Source organism: Pongo pygmaeus, chromosome 20 (genome assembly GCF_028885625.2).
Source record: "Pongo pygmaeus isolate AG05252 chromosome 20, NHGRI_mPonPyg2-v2.0_pri, whole genome shotgun sequence".
NCBI lineage: Eukaryota > Metazoa > Chordata > Mammalia > Primates > Hominidae > Pongo > Pongo pygmaeus.
The window spans coordinates 53381214-53400858 of record NC_072393.2 but is presented as its reverse complement, the minus strand read 5'-3'; the positions used below and the strand labels follow the sequence as shown (position 1 = coordinate 53400858).

General features: G+C 49.9%; 1 protein-coding gene across 2 annotated transcripts; it reads right to left on the bottom strand.

The window, feature by feature from the left end:
• Positions 1-3059: 3059 nt before the first annotated feature.
• C5AR2 (complement C5a receptor 2) lies at positions 3060-17505 on the bottom strand. Of its 2 annotated transcripts, none has more exons than XM_054464530.2 (2): positions 17436-17505; positions 3060-4589 (listed from the first exon to the last, which is right to left on the bottom strand). In XM_054464530.2, the coding sequence occupies exon 2, from the start codon at positions 4572-4574 to the stop codon at positions 3561-3563; it is 1014 nt and encodes a 337-aa protein (XP_054320505.2). In that variant the 5' UTR covers positions 4575-4589; positions 17436-17505; the 3' UTR covers positions 3060-3560. The 2 variants fall into 2 exon arrangements, with proteins under 2 accessions (XP_054320505.2, XP_054320504.2); XM_054464529.2 differs by lacking the exon at positions 17436-17505 and adding an exon at positions 10312-10488.
• Positions 17506-19645: the final 2140 nt, after the last annotated feature.

Genomic DNA, 19645 nt, shown 5'->3' with positions numbered 1-19645 from the left:
GACTGAGCTCCTCTCTACCCTGAATCCAATAGATCCTAATAGTTAGGCAGGAATATCGTCACCCCTGTTCAGCCTGAAGAAGTTACACAAGTTGGATCTTCCTCCCTCTACAACCCTTAGGATTAAAGTTTCTCTTATAAAAGGGAGGGGGAAATGTCAGAGGCATGTGAACCAGAGTGACTCCATCTTGAATAGGAGCTGGGTGAAATAAGGCTGAGGCCTATGGGCTGCATTCCCAGGAGGTTAGGCATTCTAAGTCACAGGATAAGGCCGGGAACGGTGGCTCACGCCTGTATTCCCAGCACTTTGGGAGGCCAAGGTGGGTGGATCACCTGAGGTCAGGAGTTCGAGACCAGCCTGGCCAACATGGTGAAACCCTGCCTCTACTAAAAATACAAAAATTAGCCAGGTGTGGTGGCAGCGCCTGTAATCCCAGCTACTCGGGAGGCTGAGGCATAAGAATCACTTGAACTCGGGAGGTAGAGGTTGCAGTCGGCCGAGATCGCGCCACTGCAATCCAGCCTGGGTGACAGAGCAAGACTTCATCTCAAAAAAATAAAATAAGATTTTAAAAAATTAGTCCAGTTGTTACCCTTGGGGAATTTACAGTTTAGCTGGGACCTTGTGTTCCAGAGACTCAGAGAAAGGAAGAGCCCACTCTTTCTGGAAGGAGCATAAATCAGGGAGGGCTTCCTGGAGGAAGTGACATTTGAGGGAGGCCTTGAAGGAAATTATCGATGATGAAGAGCAAGAGCATTGGAGTCAAGTAAAACTGGGATCAAATTCCAGCTGTCTGGTGTTCTTGCTGTGTGATCTTGGGTAAATGACCTCCCCTCCCAGGACCTCAGCTTATAAAATGAAGCATGCCACCCTATCTCCCTGGGCTGTTGTGAGAATGACCTTAAAGGAGAAACTATGTGTGAAGTGCTGTTCTAGAGTAATGACTTCAGACACAGGTACCACTACTATGTTATTTATTTATTTATTTAGCGGCAGGGTCTCACTCCGTCACCTAGGCTAGAGTGCAGTGATGCGATCACAGCTCACTGCAGCCTCAACCTCCCAGGCTCAAGCAATCCTCCCACTTCAGCCTCCCTAGTAGCTGGCACTAAAGGCATGTGGCACCAAACCAGACTAATTTTCTTTTTTTTATTTTTGTAGAGATGGGGTCTTGCTCTGTTGCCCAGGCCGGTCTCCAACTTCTGGGCTCAAGGGATCCTCCCGACTGGGCCTCCTAAAGTGCTGGGATTACAGGCGTGAGCCACCATGCCTGGCCTACTATGTAATTTAAAAGATCTGAGCAGGTAGGGTTCAAGAGTAAATTCTAGAACAGCATTTTGTAACAGAAATCTCTGTTATGATGGCAATGTTCTATAGCTGTGCTGTCGAATATGGCAGTCACCAGCCATATGTGTCTACTGAGCACTTGAACTATGGCCAGTGTGCCTGAGGAACTAAATTTGAAATGATAATGTATTCTTTCTTTTTTTTTTTGAGATGGAGTCTCACTGTGACACCCAGGCTGGAGTGCAGCAGTGCGATCTAAGCTCACTGCAAACTCCACTTCCCGGGCCCAAGCAATCTACCTGCTTTAAGGAGGATTGAAGCAGAAGGATTCAAGCAACTCCCTCCTCAGTAGCTGGAACTACAGGCACGCCCCACCACGTCTGGCTAATTTTTGTATTTTTTGTAGAGATGGGGTCTTGCTGTGTTGCCCAGGCTGGTCTCAGACTCCTGGTCTCATGCAATCCTCCCGCCTCGGCCTCTCAAAGTGCTGAGATTATAGGCATGAGCCACCATGCCTGGCCAATTGATTCTAATTTGAATAGCCACAGATGGCTCTTGATTGTTAACTGCACACCATAGATCAGAAGGACACTCCAGCCAGTGGCACAGCTTCAGGAAAGATGCAGAAGCATGAAAATAATATAGCCTGAAGAGTGTGTATTAGCTTCCCACAGCTGCTGTAACAAATCACCCCAAACATAGTGACTTAAAACAATACAAATGTATTTTCTTAAAGGTCTGCAGATCAGAGGTCTAAAAGTGTCAGGAGGTCTGTGTTCCTTCTTGGAGCTTCAGAGAGAATCTGTTTCCTTGTCTGTTTCAGCTTCTGGAAGCTGCCTGCATTTCTTGGCACCTCCTCATGTCACTGTGCCATCTGCTTCCGTTGTCACCTCCTGTGACTGACCCTGACCCTCCTGCCTCCCTCTTAAAAGGACCCTTGTGACTCCATTGAGCCCACCCAGACAATCCAGGATCACCACCCTTTCTCAAGAACCTTTACTTAATCTCATCTGCAAAGTCCCTTTTGCCATGGAAGGTCACCTCTTCACAGGTTCAGGGGATTAAGATGTGGACATCATCGGGAGTCATGATTCTGATCGATACAGGGTCTGAGAAGCTAGAGAGTAAGTGTATCCAGTGGTGGAGGGAAGCCTTGAATGCTGAGCTAAGGAGCCTGGACTTGGCCTTTCCTTCAAAATAGATCCATGACCTGTCAACCTCTCACCACCTCGGCTCTGTTACCCTGATCCAAATCGCTATCACCTCCTGCTTGGACCATTGCAGTAGCCTCCTCTCTGGGATCTTCACTGCCCCTACACCATACTGTCACCTCCACCAGCAACCAGAGGGATCCTATTAAAATCTTTTGGCCAGATGCAGTGGCTCACGCCTGTAATCCCAGCACTTTGGGAGGCTGAGGCGGGCGGATCACGAGGTCAGGAGATCAAGACCAACCTGGCTAACAAGGTGAACCCCCTTCTCTACTAAAAATACAAAAATTAGCCAGGCATGGTGGCGGGCGCCTGTAGTCCCAGCTACTCAGGAGGCTGAGGCAGGAGAATGGTGTGAACTCAGGAGGCGGAGCTTGCAGTGAGCCGAGATTATGCCACTGCACTCCAGCCTGGGCGACAGAGTGAGACTCCGTCTCAAATAAATAAATAAATAAATAAAATCTTTTAGTTTTTTATTTTTTGAAACAGAGTCTCACTCTGTCACCCAGGCTGGAGTGCAGGGGCTCGATCTTGGCTCACTGCCACCTCTGCCTCCCGGGTTCAAAACGATTCTCCTGCCTCAGCCTCCCAAGTAGCTGGGACTCCAGGCATGCGCCACCATGCCCGGCTAATTTTTGTATTTTTAGTCGAGACAGGGTTTCACCATATTGGCCAGGCTGGTCTTGAACTCCTGACCTCAAGTGATCTACCTGCCTCAGCCCCCCAAAGCGCTGGGATTACAGGCGTGAGCCACCACAAATGGCCCTATATATCTTTGTTTATAGTCTGTCTTCCTCCACTAGAATATCAGCTCCCTGAGGGCAGCTCCCTCAGGGAGCTGATATTCTTCCTCCACTAGAATATCAGCTCCCTGTCTGTTTTGGTCACTGCTATATCTCCAGTGCCTAAAAAGGCCTTGCACATAGCAAGTGCATGATGGATATCTGTTGAATGAAGGAAGGAATAAAATGAAGACATCATTGAGCTCCTGGATCCAGCTATGCCTGAAGCCAGTCTTGTGAAATGAGATAGGAAGATACACATCCACAGTGTCTCTCCAGCCTACACCTCCATCTCCGAGACCAGGTCATGGCTGGTGGATTTCTTGCTGTCCACACTTTCATCCCGGCCCTGGGACTCCCTCAGGGCCCAGTGACAGGCAGCTGGCAGTGACCGGCGGAGTTGAGCCCTCCCGAAATACAGGAAGAGCATGGGATTGAGGCAACTGTGAGCAAGGGCAAGGCCCACGATGAGGGGTTCAGCCCGCAGGGCCCTGGCCAGGAGTGCGGAGTTCGGGGCCGCCACAGTGAGCACCAGCCCCAGCAGGTGGTAGGGTGCCCAGCAGACAAAAAACCCCACCACGATGGCCATGCCCAGTGGCCAGCAGTGTCGGGCTGCCCGGCACAGGAGGGCGCCGTGGCAGCTGGCCACGGCCACCAGGGGCCCCAGGAAGCCAAAAAGAAACCGGACGGCGGTCACTGCATTCTCGGTGCTGGAGGAGCCGCCATAGTCCACCACACACTGCAGCCGGGCTGGGAAGTGCTCCTGGTGCAGCCGGCGGTAGATGGCGGAGGGCACGGTGAGCAGCAAGGCCAGTGTCCAGGCTGCCCCACAGGCCACCTGCACCCCGCATGCCCGCTGAACCGTAGACCACCAGGCAGGCCTGAGAGCCAGGAAGCAGAGGTCGGCACTGAGAGCTGCCAGGAGCAGGACGCTGGCATACATGGTCAGCAGGATGATGGAGGGCAGCGCCCGACAGCCCAGTGCACCATACGGCCAGTGGCCTCCACGGGCAATGGGCACTGCCAGGATGGGCAGAGACAAACAGCACAGCAAATCAGCCACGGCCAGGTGGAGCAACCAGGTGGCACCCACCCTCCGGCGGGCCACCTTCCCAGCCACCCAGGCCACCATGGCATTGCCCGGCACCCCCACCAGGAAGATGACGGCATACAGCGGGAGCGGGGCCACGCGCAGCGGGTCGATGTCCAGGCAGGCGCCATCCAGGCAGTCCACAGGGAGGTCCGAGAGGTCGCTGTAATCCCCATACTCGTAGCTGACAGAATCATTCCCCATTCAGGCTCCTGGTGTCTGGGCAGGAGAGAAAGACGATGAAAACTCAGAGGAGGAAACTCCAAGGCCCTGGAGATCTAGGGTGTCCACCAGTCCGGCCCACCAGCACCTTGCAAACTGGAATATTGCGGCATAAGAACTCCAGTGCTTTAGAATATTGGAATTCTAGGCCGGGTGCGGTGGCTCACACCTGTAATCTTAACACTTTGGGAGGCCAAGACAGGCGGATCACTTGAGGCCGGGAATTCAAGACCAGGCCAACATGGCGAAACCCCGTCTCTACTAAAAATACAAAAATTAGCTGGGTGTGGTGGCCGGCACCTGTAATCCCAGCTACTTGGGAGGTTGAGAATTTCTTGAACCCAGAAGGTGGAGGTGGCAGTGAACTGAGATCACACCACTGCACTCCAGCCTGGGAGACAGAGTGAGACTCCATCTCAAAAAAAAAAAAAAAAAAAAATTGGAATTCTAGAACTTAGTGTTGTTAGAAGTAGCTCGGTGGCATCTTGGAATTCTAGAATATTACAATGCTAGAACCCTAGTACATTGGAATATTGGGGCTGGGCACGGTGGTTCGGGCCTGTAATCCCAACGATTTGAGAGGCCAAGGTGGGAAGATCGCTTGAGGTCAGGAGTTCTAGACCAGCCTGGGCAACATAGGGAGACCCCATCTCTACTAAAACTTTTTAAAACATAGCCAGGCATGGTCATGCGTGCCTGTAATCCTAGCTACTGAAAAGGCTGAAGTGGGAGAATCACTTGAGCCCAGGAGACTGAGTGAGCTTGATCGTACCCCTGCACTCCAGCCAGGATGACAAAGTGAGACTCTGTCTCAAAAAAGAAAAAAAAACTAGGAAAAGAAAGAAAGAAACGAGCAAAATCCAGAATCCACAGTATTTTAGAAGATGATAAATACTATGGGAAAAATATCACACAGGAAAGCTGGCTATGTTGGAGTTTACAGGCATGGTCGGGGAAGGCTTCTCTGAGAAGGTGACATTTGCATAAAAATCTGAAGAAACAGTGGGAGAGATGCAACGAGATCTGGGGGAAGAGTGTTTCAGGCATTGAGAACAGCCAGTGCAAAGGCCCTGAGGTGGGAACATGACGGTCATGTCCAAGAATAGCAAGGAGCCCAGTGTGGCTGGAGTGGAATCTGCCAGCGGCAGAGGGTAGGAGGTAATAGCAGAGTCATCAGGGGCCGGGCACAGTGGCTCTCGCCAGTAATCATGGGAATTTGGGAGGCTAAGGCGGGTGGATCGCCTGAGGTCAGGAGTTTGAGACCAGCCTGGCCAACATGGTAAAACCCCGTCTCTACTAAAAACACAAAAATAACCTGGAGTGGTGGTGGGCGCCTGTAATCCCAGCTACTCAGGAGGCTGAGGCAGGAGGGATCACTTGAACCAGGGAGGGGGAGGTTGCTGTGAGCTGAGATCATGCCAGTGCACTCCAGCTGGGGCAACAGAGCAAGACTCCATCTCAAAAAAAGAAAAAACAAAAACCAAAAAAAACAGTTATCGGGGCCACGGCATGTAGGGCCACGTGGGCAACGCAAGGACATCATCGTTTATTCCAAATGAGACAGGTGCTGTAGGAGGGTGCTGAGCAGAGAAGCGACATAATCTATCATAACAATAATTTTTCTTTTTTTGAGACAGAGTTTCCCTCTGTCACCCAGGCTGAGTGTGGTGGCATGATCTCGGCTCACTGCAACCTCCGCCTCCCAGGTTCAAGCAATTCTCCTGCCTCAGCCTCCCACGTAGCTGGGATTACAGGTACATGCCACCACACCTGGCTAATTTTTATATTTTTAGTAGAGATGGGCCAAGATCATGCCACTGCACTCCAACCTGGGCAACAAGAGCAAGACTCCATCACAAAAAACAAACAAACAAACAACAACAACAAAACCCCTCAAATTCCTACCAGCTGTGTGGCCTTGGGCAAGTCACCTAACCTATCTGTGCCTCAGTAATATGGGAATAATAATACACCTGCCTTAGGGGGTGTCGTAAGAATTCAACGAGTTAGAAGGGTAGAGCTGAGTGTATAGCACTGGTTTTCAGTGGGTGTCATACGTATGCTAGCTGCTGTTATCACTGTCCACACGCATCCTCTCACCCCGCAAAGACTCCACCCTTCCTGGCCCTTGTTGATTACAATCTAGGAAACTTTTTTTTTTTTTTTTTTTGAAATGGAGTCTCACTCTGTCGCCCAGGCTGGATGGCGCAATCTCGGCTCACTGCAAGCTCCACCTCCCGGGTTCACGTCCTTCTCCTGCCTCAGTCTCCCAAGTAGCTGGGACTACAGGCGCCCGCCACCATGCCCAGCTAATTTTTTGTATCTTTAGTAGAGACGGGGTTTCACCCTGTTAGCCAGGATGGTCTCGATCTCCTGACCTCGTGATCCGCCCACCTCGGCCTCCCGAAGTGCTGGGATTACAGGTGTGAGTCAACATGCCCGGCCCAATCCAGGAAACTTTCTGTGCCTCATAATTTGCCCAGCTGTAAGCCCAAAGCAATGGTATCGTAGATGGCATTTCCTTTGTAACGTCTTAACCAGAAATGGGAGCTTTCAACACACATTGTTCCATTTCTTCATCTTTTCTACTTAACGTGCCTGATATCTGTTTTCCTGTCTATCTGCACAGATATCAACCCCATTCGTCCCCAAAGCATCAAAAACAGTCCACTGTCTGCCCAAGTGGTGCTTATTAACTAAAGGCCATTCAATAACAATGGTAAGGAGAATAATGAGAAACAGGGCCAGGTGCAGAAGCTCACACCTGTAATCCCAACGCTTTGGGAGTCCTAGGCAGATGGATCACTTGAGGTCAGGAGTTTGAGACCAGCCTGGCCAACATGGTAAAATCTCATCTCTACTAAAGATTAAAAAAAAAAAAAAAAAAATTAGCTGGGCGTGGGGGCGAGTGCCTGTAATCTCAGCTACTCAGGAGGCCGAGGCAGGAGAATCCCTTGAAGCTGGGAGGTGGAGGTTGCAGTCAGCTGAGATCACACCACTGCACTCCAGCCTGGGTGACAGAGTGAGACTCCATCTCAAAAAAATATATATATATTGGATTTGGCTTAGATGATTTTGTCTTGCTGTTGGGTAATGTAAGTGTTCTGAACACATTAGAGGTAGGCTATGCCTGTGAGGTCAAGGCTGCAGTGAGCCAAGATCACGCCACTGCACTCCAGCCTGGACAACAGAGTGAGACCCTGTCTCAAAAAAAAAAAGGTAGGCTATGATGTTCAGTAGGCTAGGTGTATCAAATCCAATTTGATTTATGATATTTTCAACTTATGTTGGGGTTTTTGTCTTGTTCAGTCACCCAAGCTGAGTTCAGTGGTTCAACCTCGGCTTACCACAGCCTCACCTCCTAAGCTCAAGTGATCCTCCTGCCTCAGCCTCTGGAGTAGCTGGGACTACGGGTGCATGCCATCATGCCCAGCTAATTTTTTTTTCTTTTTTTTCTGTACAGACAGCTCTCACTATGTTGCCCAGGCTGATCTCAAACTCCTGGGCTCAAGAAATCCTTCCACCTTAGCCTCCCAAAAGTGCTTCCATTACAGGCGTGAGCCACTATGCCTGCTTTACGATGGGTTGATAGAGATGGGACCCCATTGTAAGTCAAAGAGCGTCTGTACTTATATCTAGATTTTAAATCATAGGTACCCTTCTTATTATTTCATAATAATTAAAATAATAGATGGCTTTTATTGAGCACCTATGATCTACAAGATATAACCCTCAACACAAACCCTTGAGGTCAGTATTATCATCCTCATTTCCCACAACATCAGCTCCTTCCGGCCTCGGGTGCCGCTGTGTCCCCGGCATCTGGGACAGAACCTGGCACACAGCACAGGCACGGTCAATATTTGGTTAGTGAAAGGATAAAAGAGTAAACTGAGGCACAGAGAGACTAAGTGGTCACTTAGGTTTCTTTTGTTGTGATTGCAAGCACCCTCATGTGTGTCTCTTGGTGCGTGCCTGTCTGTGCATCCAGTCTTGCTGGGTTCTCTGCTCTGGAAAACCCTGGAGCAGAATCAAAGAAGGCTGGCCGGGCGCAGTGGCTCACACCTGTAATCCCAGCACTTTGCGAGGCCGAGGTGGGTGGATCATAAGGTCAGGAGATCGAGACCATCCTGGCTAACATGGTGAAACCGCATCTCTACTAAAAATACAAAAAATTAGCCAGGCGTGGTGGCGCGTGCCTGTAGTCCCAGCTACTCAGGAGGCTGAGGCAGGAGAATGGCGTGAACCCGGGAGGTGGAGCTTGCAGTGAGCCGAGATCGCACCACTGCACTCCAGCCTGGGTGACAGAGCGAGACTCCATCTCAAAAAAAAAAAAAAAAAAAAAGTCTGAACATTCTTTCTTCCCAAACATCCATCTTCTAGGATTCCTCCCTCACAACCCAGCAATCAGCCTCCTTCCCGGAAAAGAACACATATGCTCACCAGAACACTTGTGCCAGAATGTTCACAGCAGCCCAAGATGAGAAACCGTCCAAATAGCCACCCACAGCAGAACGGACAAACACATCATGGGGTGTTCACCCTGTGGCATATTCTACACGATGAGAATGAACAAACACCACGCAAGAATGTGGACGGATTTTGTGATAGAACATTGAGGGGGCCAGGCACGGTGATTCACGCCCGTAATCCCAGCACTCTGGGAGTCCAAGGTGAGAGGATCACCTGAGGTCAGGAGTTTGAGAGCAGCCTGTCCAACATGGTGAAACGTCTCTACTAAAAATATTTTTAAAATTATGGCCAGATGCAGTGGCTCACGCCTGTAATCCCAGCACTTTGGGAGGCCAAGGTAGGTGGATTACCTGGGGTCAAAAGTTGGAGACCAGCCTGGCCAACATGGTGAAACCTCGTCTCTAATAAAAATACAAAAATTAGCTAGGTGTGGTGGCGTGCACCTGTAATCCCAGCTACTCAGCAGGCTGAGGCAGGAGAATCACTTGAACCTGGGAGGCGGAGGTTGCAGTGAGCCAAGATTGCGCCACTGCACTCCAGCCTGGGCGACAGAGTGAGACCCTGTCAAAAGAAAGAAAGAGAGAAAAGGAAAGAAAGAGAAGAGAATTGGAATCGCTGAGTTAAAGGGCTTGCTCGCTACGCATGCTGCAGTTTGGTGGATTTGCCAGAAGCTGCAGGAATTCCTGCAGGTTTGAGAGAGGCTGTTTCCCGTACACCTGTGTGTGAAAAACCATTGGGGCGGGGCACGGTGGCTCACGCCTGTAATCCCAGCACTTTGGGAGGCCAAGGCGGGCGGATCACCTGAGGTCGGGACTTCGAGACCAGCCTGACCAACATGGAGAAACCCCATCTCTACTAAAAATACAAAATTAGCCGGGCATGGTGGCGCGCGCTTGTAATCCCAGCTGAGACAAGAGAATCGCTTGAACCTGGGAGGTGGAGGTTGCGGTGAGCCGAGATGGCACAATTGCACTCCAGCCTGGGCAACAAGAGTGAAACCCTGTCTCCAAAAAGAGAAAGAAAGAAAAAACGTTTAGATCCTTTGACAAGAGCTTTGCTGCTGGGCTGCCCAAGTTAATTCCAAGAGCCCAGGACTCTGATGTGAGTCCCAGTGTGGCCTTAATAAGACTGCACTTCTCAAACTCTAGTTCTGCTTCCCAGATTCTGAAAGTAACGATTCCGAGAAGCCAAGATCATGCAATCGCTCTCTCTCCCTCCTTCCCGCCCTTGTTGCCTCCATCCTTACTGTCTCTTCCAAGAGTGTCCCCACGTGAGTCAAACGCCACTTGGGAGCGCAATCCGGGCCCACAGCCAGGACCCAGGAGGTCTGGAGTCTCTCCCCGCCGTGTCTGGCAGCTGGTAGAGTCCTGGAAATCCGTCCTGTTTGCCAGGGCTCCTGTCGGATGCTGCTGAGCACTGCCACCTCACCGGTCCCAGTGAATCTTTATAAGCAGTACAAAATAGGAGTGGCCTTGTCTCGCTCTCAGGGTGTGTTTGTCCTGTCTTCTTCCTGTGACTCACAGAACCCAAAATTACGGGGCGGCTGGCAGGGCCGGAGAGGGCTCAGTTGGGTGGAGGGCTAATCCCAAGTCCCCAACCCTAGTCTTGAAGTCCCAGCTTCCTGGAAGCCAGACCTGCATGCGGTTTGCTCTTCAACACCTTAGAGGTCTTGGCTGGATTCTGTTTCCCCACAACATGCCAGCTGCCCCCAGCCACCTCCAGGCCTCTAACTGTGTTCAAGCCCTCCCTCCTGCAGCCTCAGGACAAACATCCCTCCCTCCTCCTTGGCTGTGAGGAAGACAGCCTGGGGTCACATTCTCCACAAAAAGACCACAGCAGCTGAGCGCAGGGCCCAAGGCCTCAGTGGTAGCAAAAGCACAAACAACTCCTTTCTTGGGCCTCAATTTTCCATCTGTAAAATGGGAAGATGTTGTTGGCCATAGCGATGTTTTACTTTTTTTTAGAGATGGAGTCTTGCTGTGTCGCTCAGACTGGCGTGCAGTGACAACGTTATGCCTCACTGCAGCCTCAAACTCCTAGGCTCAAGTGATCCTCCCACCTCAGCCTCCTGAGTAGCTAGGACTACAGGCATGCACCAACATACCTGGCTAATTTTTAAAAATTTTTTGTAGAGGTGCGGTCTTGCTGTGTTGCCCAGCCTCAAGCCATCCTCACACCTCGACCTCCCAAAGGGCTGGGATTACAGAAGTGAGCCAATGTGCCCAGCCATGATAGCAATTCTCAACCTCTTCCAGCATACTACAGTGGCTGAGAACAAGAACTCAAGGGCCAGAATGATGAGATTCATATTCCAGGTCCACACACCCTTATCAAAGTTCAGGGCCTCAGCCCCACTGAACCTCAACTTCCTCATCTGTGCAGTGGATGGTTGCTATGAGCGTTGGATAAATTTAAAACACACAGAACTGGGTGGGCACGGTAGCTCACGTCTGTAATCCCAGCACTTTGGGAGGCCGAGGCAGGTGGATCACTTGAAGTCAAGTGTTCAAGACCAGCCTGGCCAACATGGCAGAACACCATCTCTACTAAAAATACAAAAATTAGCCAGGCGTGGTGGTGCGTGCCTGTAATCCCAGCTACTCGGGAGGCCGAGGCAGGAGAATCATTTGAACCCAGGAGGCGGAAGTTCCAGTGAGCCGAGATCTCACCATTGCACTCCAGCCTGGGCGACAGAGTGAGACTCTGTCTCAAAAAAACAAAAACATAAAAACCAGAGCAGTGCCTGGCACATAGTGTATGCTAGGCTCACGCAACGGGAACAAGACTGTAACGTGAATTCTTAAAGTACACATACCACGCAGGCTTAGCAAAAGGAAGTAGCTCCAACCCCAACTTTGGAACCTCTTTATTCAGCAGTTCTTTCTGTTTGTGCTTTTTTCTGTGCATGCTTTAGGGATTCAAGGGATATATTTACACACTTCTTTTGTTATTGTTTTAGAGAATGAAATCACTTTGCTAGAGGAAGTTGTTCGTGAGACAAGGAGCTGGGACTCACTGTTTGACCCAGGGCGTCCTCCACTCTGTTTCCCTGACTAGGTGACCCTGCGTTGGCTGACCCTCACCCTGGACCCTCAGAGAGAAAAACATCCCCCAAGTCCCCTCCCCTCCTCTTCTGTCCCGGGAGGCCCCCTCCTCGGGAGAGGAGGGACATCCTGCCAGCCCCAGTCTCCTGTGGGAATCTGCCCCGGCCTAAAGAAGAGATTAAGAGGAAAGAAACTGAGGTGGAACCTTCCCTTTATCAGTTCAAACTTTCTTTAACTTGAAAAGTTTACAATGGTCTGTTCCTCAGATGCTTCATCTTGATAAACTCCTGATCCGACCACTAAGTTTCTCAACATACATTTCTTAGGATTCCAGCTGGGCAGGGTGGCTCACATCTGTAATCTCCGCACTTTAGGAGGCCGAGGTGTGAGGACTGCTTGAGGCTAGGATTTTGAGACCAGCCTGGCCAACACAGTGAGATGCTGTCTCTGGGGGAAAATATCTTTTTTTTTTTTTTTAATCCAGGGTCTCACTCCTCACCCAGATTGGAGTGCAGTGGTGTGATCACAGCTCACCTCAGCCTTGACCTCCTGGGTTCAAGCAATCCTCCCACCTCAGCCCCCAAAGTAGTTGGGACTACAGGCTCAAGCCACCACACCCAGCTAATTTTTTAAAAAACTTTTTGTAGAGATGGGGTCTGTCTCTGTTGCCTAGTCTGGTCTCCAATTCCCAGGCTCAAGCAATCCTCCTACATTGGCCTTCCAAAGTGCTGTGATTACATGTGAGAGCCATAGCATCTGCCCCCCTAGAATTTGTTTTAATTAGCCAGGCGTGTTGGAGCAAGCCTGTAGTCCTGCTACTCTGGAGGCTGAAGTGGGAGGTGGAGGCTGAGGAGGGAGGATCGCTTGAGCCCAAGAGGTCAAGGCTGCAGTAAACTATGAATGCACCACTGCACTCCAGCCTGGGCAACAGAGAGAGACCCTGACTCGAAAAAATAATTTAAAATTAAAAAAAAATTGCCAGGCACGGTGGCTCATGCCTGTAATCCCAGCACTTTGGGATGCGGATCACCTGAGGTCGGGAGTTCAAGACCAGCCTGACCAACATGGAGAAACCCCATCTCTACTAAAAATACAAAATTAGCCGGAGTGGTGGCACATGCCTGTAATCCCAGCTACTTGGGAGGCTAAGGCAGGAGAATTGCTTGAACCTGGGAGGCGGAGGTTGCGGTGAGCCGAGATCATGCCATTGCACTCCAGCCTGGGCAACAAGAGCGAAACTCCGTCTCAAAAAACAAACAAACAAACAAAAAACAAATTTTTAAGTGTCTTAGATTTAAGGCTGGGTGCAGTGGCTTACTTCTGTAATCCCAGCACTTTGGGAGGGCAAGGCCAGTGGATCATTTGAGGTCAGGAGTTCCAGACCCACCTGGCCAACATTGTGAAACCCTGTCTCTACTGAAAAAAAAAAAAAAAAAAAATTAGTCAGGCTTGGTTGGGGAGCACCTGTAATCCCAGCTACTCAGGAGGCTGAGGCAGGAGAATTGTTTGAACCTGGGAGGCGGAGGTTGCAATGAGCCAAGATGGCGCCACTGCACTCCAGCCTGGGCGACAGAGCGGGACTCTGTTTCAAAAAAACAAAAACAAAACAAAAATCTTAGATTTGGGAAGGCAAAGATTTTCTGGTGTCCCTGGAGCTGAGGGCTGTCACTTGGAGGTCTGGGGGTTGCTATGGGCCAAGAACAGGGTCTCTACAGGCCTCCGTAGGCAAGAGGGGGGCCAGTGTGTATGTGGAGGAGGATGCTGTCTCAGCCACCCTGTGAAAAGCTGAGCACCACCCCCTCAACTCACCAGCCATTTCCTCCTGGGAGAAACTTTGAATGAGAACATCCTACAAGGATTTTTTTTGCTTCTTTTTTTCTTTTTCTTTCTTTTCTTTTTTTTTTTTTTGAGACAGAGTCTTGCTCTGTCGCCCAGGCTCGAGTGCAGTGGTGTGATCTTGGCTCACTATAGCCTCCATCTCCCAGGTTCAAGCAATTCTACTGCCTCAGCCTCCTGAGTAGCTGGGATTACAGGCACCTGCCACCACACCCAGCTAATTTTTGTATTTTTAGTAGAAATGGGGTTTCACCATGTTGGCCAGGGTTGTCTCAAACTCTTGACCTCAAATAATCCACCTGCCTCAGCCTCCGAAAGTGCTGGGATTACAGGTGTTAGCCACCACACCCAACCATCCTAAAAGGTTCTTAATTCAATCCATATGAAATTATCATTTTTCGGCCAGGCGCGGTGGCTCACGCCTGTAATCCCAGCACTTTGGGAGGCCGAGGTGGGTGGATCACGAGGTCAGGAGATCGAGACCATCCTGGCTAACATGGTGAAACCCCCGTCTCCACTAAAAATACAAAAAGTTAGCCGGGCGTGGTGGCGGGCACCTGCAGTCCCAGCTACTAGGGAGGCTGACGCAGGAGAATGGTGTGAGCCCAGGAAGCGGAGCTTGCAGCGAGCCGAGATCGTGCCACTGCACTCCAGCCTGGGTGACAGAGCAAGACTCCGTCTCAAAAAAAAAAAAAAGAAATTATCATTTTTCTAGGTCAAAAAAATTTCTTTTTATTTATTTATTTATTTATTTTTCCAAAAGAGATGGGGGGGGGGTCTCACTATGTTGCCCAGGCTGGTCTCGAACTCCTGGCCTTAAACAATTCTCCCACTGTGGCCTCCAAAAGTGCTGAGATTACAGGCATGAGATACCATGTCAGGCCACAAGGTCAAATTTCAGAAAATCTGTAGAGTTAGAACGTACATGGGTGGTCGCCAGGGGTTGAAGGCAAAGAATGGGAAGTGACTGCTTAATGGGTACTGGGTTTCCTTTTGGGGTGATGAGAATGTTCTGGAACAAGATAGCGGTGATGGATGCACAACACTGCAAATGCATGAAATGCCACTAATGGTAAATTTTATGTTATGTGCATTTTACTACTATTTTTCTTTTACTCGTTTTCTTTTTTTTTTTTTTTTCTGAGATGGAGTCTTGCTCTGTCACCAGGCTGGAGGGCAGTAGCTCCATCTTGGCTCACTGCAACCTCCGCCTCCTGTGTTCAAGCAATTCTCCTGCCTCAGCCTCCTGAGTAGCTGGCACTACAGGCACGCGCCACTCCACCCAGCTAATTTTGTATTTTTAGTAGACACTGGGTTTCACCATGTTGGCCAGGATGATCTCAATCTCTTGACCTAGTGATCCACCCACCTCGGATCCCTCTGTCACCCAAGCGGGAATGCAGTGGTGTGATCTCAGCTCACTGCAACCTCTGCCTCCCAGGCTCAAGTGATCCTCCTGCCTCAGCCTCCCAAGTACCTGGGACTACAGGTACATGTCACCACACCTGGCTAATTTTTTTTTTTTTTTTTTTTTGTAGAGATAGGGTATCACTATGTTGCCCAGGTTGGTCTCAAATTATTGGGCTCACGTGATCCTCCCACCTCAGCCTCTCAAAGTGTTGGGATTACAGACATGAGCCACTGTGCCATGGTACCACCATTTTTCAAAAGCAACAAATAAATAAATTGTTACACACACCCCCCCACCCCAAAATGACAGAATCTTGGCAATTTCGTAGGGTTCAACCTAATGGAATTACAGGGCTTGACAGGATGAGTGACTAAGATGGGGAGGACCATAGACTTTTTCTCTTTTGAACAATATAATATGAAACAATATTTATGTGATATTTGATGCATAGGAGAGAATGTCTTAACATATATGACAGTCATAAAACACAGTCGCGGCTGGGCATGGTGGCTCATGCCTGTAATCCCAACACTTTGGAAGGCCGAGGTGGGTGGATCACGAGGTCAAGAGATTGAGACCATCCTGGTCAACATGGTGAAACTCCGTATCTACTAAAAATACAAAATTAGCTGAGTGTGGGGTGGTCGCCTGTAATCCCAGCTACTCAGGAGGCTGAGGCAGGAGAATCGCTTGAACCCAGGAGGTGGAGGTTGCAGTGAGCCGAGATTGTGCCATTGCACTACAGCTGGTTGACAAGAGCAAAACTGTCTCAAAAAAAAAAAAAAAAGTTAGCCGGGCACGATGGCGGGTGCCTGTAATCTCAGCTACTCGGGTGGCTGAGGCAGGATAATCGCTTGAACCCGAGAGGCAGAGGTTGCAGTGAGCCAAGATCGCACCACTGCACTCCAGCCTGGGTGACAGAGCAAGACTCCGTCTCAAAATCAATCAATCAATCAAAGACTCTGGAGACTAGAGTATTAGAATCACAGACTCTTAAAATGTTGGAATCATAGACTATTGAACCTAACAGATCCTATAATGTGAGTTACAGGCTATTTGAATCACAGGAGCCTAGAATATCACACCAGAACCTCGGAGGGTTAGAAGCACGACTCCAACAGTTAGATGTTCGAATTCTGTAGACGCTCTGTACATTAGTCAAGGAAGTCTGGCCCTGAGCAGTCCAGCACTGCAGCCACCAGCCACTAGAGACTTACGGACCACTTGAAATGTCCTCAGGTCCGAGATAAGAAGTGCTGTGAGTGGAAAATACACGCCAGATTTTGAAAACACAGTACCAAAAAAACAGAATATGAAGTCTCAAGAATTTGTTTCTATTGAACACATGTTAAAATTATACTCTCTTAAATATATTGTGTTAAATAAAATGTATTACCAACATTAATTTCACCTGATTCTTTTTGTTTCTTTTTTTCTGTTGCTTGCCTGTGGGAAAATATAAATATCATTCTATTTCTTTTTTTTTTTTGAGACACGGTCTTACTCTGTCACCGAGGCTGGAGTACAGTGGTGCGATCTTGGCTCACTACAGCCTCAGTCTCTCCTGAGCTCAAACAATTCTCCCACCTGAGCCTCCTGAGTAGCTGGGACTACAGGTGCACACCTGCACACCCAGCTATTTCATTTGTTTGTTTTTATTTTTTGTAGAGACAGGCTCTTGCTATGTTGCCCAGACTGGTCTTAAACTCCTGGGCTCAAGCAATCCTCCTGCCTCCTGGCTCACAGTCTATTACTTTCTCTTTTATTTTATTTTATTTATTTATTTATTTAGAGACAGAGTCTTGCTCTGTCGCCCAGGCTGGAGTGCAGTGGTACGATCCCTGCTCTCCGCAACTCCCGCCTCCCGGGTTCAAGTAATTCCCCTGCCTCAGCCTCTCGAGTAGCTGAGACTACAGTCATTCGCCACCACACCCGGCTAGTTTTTGTATTTTTAGTAGAGACGAGGTTTTGCCGTGTTGGCCAGGCTCGTCTCAAACTCCCGACCTCAGGTGATCCACCCACCTCGGCCTCCCAAAGCCCTGGGAATACAGGTGTGAGCCACCGCGCCCGGCCACTCACAGTCTATTTCCATGGGACTGTGCTCGTCTAGAGAAATGCCCTCCTGGCTCTGCGAGGTGTGAGGTTCAGGAAGGTCACGTGGCACAGATAAAGCAGAGGAGGCTTCGGCCCCAGGACTTGGGGGCACCCTGGTCTGCAGAGTAGATGCGTGAATAAGATCCCAGGGCTGTAGGGAGTGGGGGTGGGTGCCGGAAAGGGGACACAGCCTGACTCAGCCAAGCCCATCATCCACTTCCCTTTCCTACCACTTCCCCTTCGGAACTTGTTGACCCAGCAGATTCCCCAAGCTGCGGATTTGGCAATTAATTGTCTGCCCCTTCAGCCCACTTCCGTCCTGGGCAGGGCTGGTCAACACCAGATGGAGGCCGTCTTGGAAAGGCTACCTGGATCCCACTCCTTGGCCTCCCAGCTCTTGGGACACTATCTCCTTCCCAAATCAGAGTGGGTAGAAAATACCCACTGCCTGCAACTCCCGAAGCCAGGAAAGCTACAGGATGACTGGGAATAGAGATAGAACGTAGGCGTTGGGGAGGCAGAGGAGGAAGTCAGGGAGGTTTCCTGGAGGAGGTAGCCCCTGAAGGAAGGCAGAATAGAGGCAGGGATGGTCTGGGAAAAACAGACTGGGCATCCAGGAAATCAAGGAAGGGGCAAGACAGAGAGCCAAATGGGAGAGGATAGAGGGCATGGGCCAGGCAGGGCGTGGGGAGAGAAGGAGGTAGCATCCAGGATGGGCCCCAGGCTCAGGCCTGGGTGACTCGGTGGACCGCGGGGTTGTCTCTGGAGCTGGGAGGGAAGGGGAGGAAGAGGTTCCGGGGAGACTGCTGAGGTCAGTCTGGCCGTGGTGAGTGAGTGGGGAGGCCCAGTGTGGAAGAGAGATGCTGAAGGTATTGGATGAAGCTGCAGGAGTGAGCGCACCAAATGAGTTGGACACACAGCTGAGGAACGCCAACATCGGAGAGGAAAAAACTCTGCAAAGGACGTAGAGAAAGGTCCAGCAAAAAGGCAGAGGGAAACTATCCAGGTCAGGGGCGGCCATGGAAGAGACTGGAGCAGGTGGGAGAAGGCCAGGAGGCCAGGAGGCTGGTGTTGTCTTCTTAAGGAGGAAGCTGCCAGGAGCCCACCCCCAGGAGCTGAAGGCAGCTGGGGCTCAGGTCCTTCCCTGTTACCTCAATGCCCAGGGAATCTGCACTAATGAGCACAAGTTACAGAGAGGATCTTGTCCCAGGTACCAACGTCTACTCTCAAGCAGGCACAGACACAACTCACAGCCACTTCTGCAAGCTTAACAGACTGCAGCATCTGTCCGTCGAGACACTCAGGCAATTTTTTGTTTGTTTGTTTGTTTGGATACAGGGTCTTGCTCTGTCACTCGAGCTGGAGTGCAGCGGTGCGATCACAACTCACTGCAGCCTCAAACTCCTGTGCTCAAGCAATCCTCCAGCCTCGGCCTCCCGAGTAGCTGGGACCACAGGCACCACCATCACACTGGCTAGTTTTTTCATTTAAAAAAAAAGTTTTGTTTTTTTTTTTGAGAGAGTCTCTCTCTGTCGCCCAGGCTAGAGTGCCAAGCCACAATCATAGCTCACTGCAACCTCTGCCTCCCGGGTTCAAGTGATTCTCATGCCTTAGCTTCCTGAGTACCTGGGATTACAGGCATGCATCATCATGTCCGGCTAATTTTTGTATTTTTAGTAGAGATGGGGTTTTGCCATGTTGGCCAAGCTGATCTGCCCAGCTCAGCCTCCCAAAGTGCTGGGATTACAAGCATGAGCCTCCACGCTCGGACTAATTTTTTTGAAGATGGAGCCTCACTATGTTGCCCAGGCTGGCCTCTCAAAGTTCTGGGATTACAGACATAAGCCACCACCTCATTGTTCTTAATATAACATATGATTGCATTATATTATTGAGTATTTCGTCTATTTCTTTTTACTTATTTAATGTGGCTACTAGAAAAAAAAGATATACATGTGGCCCACATCATATTTCTGTTGGACAACATTGGGTCTGTACACTATTTCTAAATTTAATTGTTTTTTTTTTGAGACAGAGTCTCACTCTAGGCTGGAGTACAGTGGCGTGATCTTGGCTCACTGCAACCTCCACCTCCCGTGTTCAAGCAATTCTCCTGCCTCAGCCTCCTAAATAGCTTAGATTACAGGTGTGCACCAACACACAAGCTAATTTTGGTACTTTTAGTAGAGACGAGG